Source organism: Sciurus vulgaris (genome assembly GCF_902686455.1).
Source record: "Sciurus vulgaris genome assembly, chromosome: 3".
Lineage (NCBI taxonomy): Eukaryota > Metazoa > Chordata > Mammalia > Rodentia > Sciuridae > Sciurus > Sciurus vulgaris.
Window position 1 is genome coordinate 121,249,433 of NC_136463.1, and position 4,789 is coordinate 121,254,221.

Consider the following 4,789-nt stretch of genomic DNA (forward strand, 5'->3'; position numbering starts at 1 on the left):
GATATTTTACATAGTAAGGGAAAGTATTGTTTAATGAAAGCTATACTTTGTTCATATATATATTTATTAACCTAATATGTATACTAAGTTCCAATGCATTAACGTTTTTCCTACATGACTGGCAGGCAAAGTCTAGGAATACTGTGTTAGGTGACCTTTTGAGATACTTCCAGGACTTATTCTATAATATAGTTTATCATAGTCATTGTGCTAATACTTTTCCAGGAAAATGCTTGAGCAAAATTTACTTTTTTTAAAGACCCAAATTTGCAATGCAGTATCTCTGGGGTAGAATAGAAAGTAGACATATGTGTGTGTGTGTGTGTGTGCCTGTGTGTGTGCATACATGTGTGTGTGTGTGTAGCCAAAGTTTATGTTAGCATCTAACTTTTGCAGCCTGTGATTTAAATGTGTGTGTGTGTGTGTGTGTGTGTGTGTGTGCGCGCGCACCTGTATTTCTGGCAAAAGTATATTTAATAATTTTTTCAGTTACACACAACAAAATTCTAAAACAAGGTGAAATTCTAATCAGTTTCACAATGAATGAGAACTGGGTTTCTGTAAACTTCAGTGGTTAGGAGGGAAGATTCTTTAGTTGCATAAATGTATTTCAAATCCAGGCTTTGTCACTAAGAACTCTGGACCAATTACTATCCAAGTCAATTTTCTTACCTGCAAAATGTTAATAATAGTATCAACTAACTTGTGTGTGATAACTTTTGGGATACAGTGGGGTATACAAACAGAAATTATCCAAGTTTTTGCCTTACAGCAAAAACTTAATAACTGTTAGCTATTAGTCTATGGGTTCTGAAGTAAGACATTTGCAGAAACCAATAATTTCAATGAAAATCCTAAACGGACACAGGCAGGAATGACCCCTTTTGCTTCAGTGCCTTTATCATAAATTGCCCTTTTCACAGAACATACTAAACAAAGAATTTTTAAGGTTAATTTCACATAGAAAAAAAATCACGTTTTCCTAAATTCTGTCTCTTTATTTAAATTGCCATGTCTGTATAAACCCTTAATAATGTTTAATCCAAGTTTAACTAACATAGCATTTGGGGCCAAGTCAAGAGACAGACATCATACAGCAAGACTTGGTACTCCTGGAAGTGGTGTTCTGGAAGTGACTCAGATGTCTGAGTACATTTTTAATAAAAGGTTCTTGACATTGCAGGACAACCTAGAGTCACCCATGTTCCCGATTCAGAAGGGCTCCCTGAACCTCCTAAGGCAGAAATGGGAATCCAGTGATTACCAGAGAAGTGAGTGCTGTCCTGGGGGCAGTCATTGCAGGCTCCTGCAGCTTCGGGAAAGCAAACGACTTGAGCCCAAAGGAGAGGAGACATCAGCACCTGAACTTCCGGATCCCTCAAGACTGCCTTGCAGAGCAAGGGAAGGGACATTAAGTGCAGAGTCTGGAGAGAAGGGGCCTGAGCACAAAAGTGACCACTCCAGGGAACAGAGCCGGCCTGAAGTGCTGAAGGAGGATTCCCTGACCAGTCGACGCAGGATCGAGCGCTTTTCCATTGCCCTCGATGAGCTGAGGAGTGTCTTTGAAGCTCCTAAGAGTGAAAACAAACCAGTTGGACTGGCTGAATATGATCGAAAGGTAAGAAGCATACATTGAGAGTCTCAATTTACAGTTGACAACCTAGGCAATTTGCCCAGTCTGCTATTTATTTCTAAGTATGTAATGTTTTCTTTTTTCCCCCTCGCCTGTACTCTAGACAGATGTCTGGAAGCAATCATTTAATACAGTGTGAAACATGGCATCCTCTCTTATTGACTTCCGCTATGGTCTGTTGCAATGGGGACTTGACCTCCTTCCACTCCCACAAAAACAATTCTGATGTGTCCTCTTATGTTGGTATTTCTTAAGTATGTGCCTTGTTTTCACAATTAGGGTATAAGTTCTTAGAGGCAAGGGCAATTTCTATCCACTCTTTATATTTCAAACATTTGACACTGGTGCTGCTTTTGTCAGAGTACAGCAAGGACTGTAGGGAAGCTTGGTTTTTCTCTTTTCCCTATTTTCCATAATTTTCATCTATGAAATCAACCAGTAAAGAGTAACAGAAGGAAAAAAAAAAAAAAAAAAAACAACTTATGAAGTGCCAAAGCACAGGAGTCACCCCCATGCAGTGAATCTCAAAGGAGGTCTGGGTAGTGGAAGCTTAAATAACATTTTGAATCTATGAAGAAATAGTGACCTGCCGTGTTGGAGGATGGATGGCAACAAGCCATGGGAGGTGGAGAAGAGTAATACAAGGTGAACCAACATTGCTCCATTATGCAGATAAAGTCTCTCAGGTAGCTATCATCAGAAGACATGCTGTGGCCATTTGTTTAGATCAGGTCTGAGACCCCGATCTCTTCTTCCTATGAAAAGATCTTTCCTAGGCAGAAAGTGGGCTATCAGTTGGAAAAACTTCTATCTGTGTCTGCTATTCATTCATATAGACAGAATTAAATTTATTTTTACAAATGGACAGTTTATCAGTCACGCTTATATCTGCAGAGGTGAGCAATTTCTCTGAATAGCCAACTTGAAATATATCAAAGAAATGTTTGGGGTGGGATCTTGTGATCTCCTTCAGGATTTACCAATAATGACAATGAAATGGAATTTCACAGGCCATAAAACCACCTGGTAAGCTAGTCTTTAATCCTAAAACCTGCCATTTACTTCTGTACCTGAATGACATTTAACCTTGCAAATGCAAATGTCTTAATCCACTACTTGGCAGGGATTTTTAGAGGATTATATATAATGTATTTAAACTACCAAGCATAGAGCCCACAAAGTATTGTGACTGATGATGATCATGCCTTAGGAATTATGATCTACTATAATGTTACATGTGAAATACGTCTATTAGCTAAAGGGGATATTTCATTAAATCCAGAAAATAGGATTAGCAATATTATTAACTAAAACCACATTATACTTCTGTTGCAATTAAAAGCAACTACTATTGCAACTAGAGTTACTTGAATTTATTATACTCATTAGGGCCCCTACATAAAAGATATTATAGGCAAATTTCATGAAGAATTATTAAATGAACTCAGGTTTTCCATTGGGAAACAAACTGCATTTCCTTTTTAAGTTTTATCTAATGGTGATTATCATGGAGACATACAGCCCTATTCCTTGTTGATGGATAATTAAAACTTCATAGAATATGCTATAAAAATAGGAAAAAATTCAAAAGTAAATTATTTAGCTAATACTTGTTCCCAGTTTTTCTATTGGGACAAATATATTTAGTCTGCCCTTCTTGATCATCAAGTGATTAGTTGATTTGATGAGATTATACAGTATATGAAGTTGTACTTAGGAGGTTATGCTGAAATTAGACAACCCCTCAAAAACTGCAGCCACTTGCTGATCCCTGATTTGAGGCTTCTTTCCCTCTTTTTCAGTCCTGCAGGTGCAATCCTGTTTGTTTGGTTTTTGTAGCTTTGGATGTTTTCTTAATTGGATATCTAGGTATTGGAGTAAACTGAATGCAGATATTCAAAACACTTTTAAAAATCTTTATAAATCAAATAAAGCAAAAGAAAAGAGTCTCCACCTCAATCTCTGTTGACTTCATTGTAACAATCTTGGACATTTACCAAAGATGATTGGCAAAGGTGTCCAAATGTAACAAAAACTCCATTCATATGAATTATTATAACATTCTCATCTGGGTAAGATGTAGTTGCTTAAATGCAATAGTAAGAAAATGAAGCATGAATAATTTCTGGTTGAAATGTGAGATCACTACTATCCATCATGGTATATAGTTTACCATCTAGTATTCATAAGAATATGGAAAGAATAAGACATATAGAAACCACTATTTTGCTTGCAAATATATTTGTTTAATACATTTAGTTTTAAATATTCTAAGATACCATGTTGAAATATGGCACTTCCCTAAATGTTTGAAACATAGATTGTGCCTTTAGAAAATTCTTGCCCACAGCAGTTTTTAGAATCTGTTAACTAAATAAGAGTTAGGAATATTAGCAAAATTCTCTCTATATATAAATTCCATAAAATTTCTAGAACAAGATATGGGACACGGAAAAGGAAAAAAGGGAAGGCAGAGAGGAATTAACTGATTCTTTCCTCATTAATTATTTTAATATGTTATTAGGTATGTGATACACAATTCTAGTTCAACTAAGTTGGAATTATAGGTTTCACCCCATAGCAGAGTAATTGTATACAACTTCACACTTAGTTTCTATAGACTCTTTCTTCATATCAACACTTTTTAGTTTATCTTTATAGAGTAATGAGATAATGTTTATTTGAATAAATTGCACAAAAATTTCTAACTACTTTCTGACAATTATATTTGTGGATACTGTCCTGAAATATTGGTAATGTAGGAAAAGTTATTCAATATTTTATGACATTTAATAAAAAGACAAAAATAGTTTGAAATAAGGAAAATTGTTTTCAAATAGCAAATCATCTCAACAGTAAAAAACAATGATTAGTATTATAGAAAGGAAACTTCAGCTATAGGCACTTGAGTAAAAATATTGTAGTTATTGGCATTATATTGAGAGTTTCTAGAATTTTTAAGGGTATACAATATTACATATATGTATATCTACAGATATATGTACATACTTGTATCTATATATGCATGTGTCTATGCTTAATGCATATATATTTTGTCTAAAGCATTTTTAGCAAAACATAAGAAAAAAATATTTTTATTAAGAACTTTCCGATTAAAGATAGTGCACTTAAAGATAGAAAACTTTTAATGTTATT

At 34.8% G+C, this 4,789-nt stretch overlaps 1 protein-coding gene across 1 annotated transcript; it reads left to right on the plus strand.

The window, feature by feature from the left end:
• Positions 1-1,033: 1,033 nt before the first annotated feature.
• Positions 1,034-1,636, plus strand: LOC306655754 (uncharacterized protein; the record flags this gene model as incomplete). The annotated part of the gene is made up of 1 exon (XM_079130377.1): positions 1,034-1,636. The coding sequence occupies one exon, from the start codon at positions 1,034-1,036 to the stop codon at positions 1,634-1,636; it is 603 nt and encodes a 200-aa protein (XP_078986503.1).
• Positions 1,637-4,789: the final 3,153 nt, after the last annotated feature.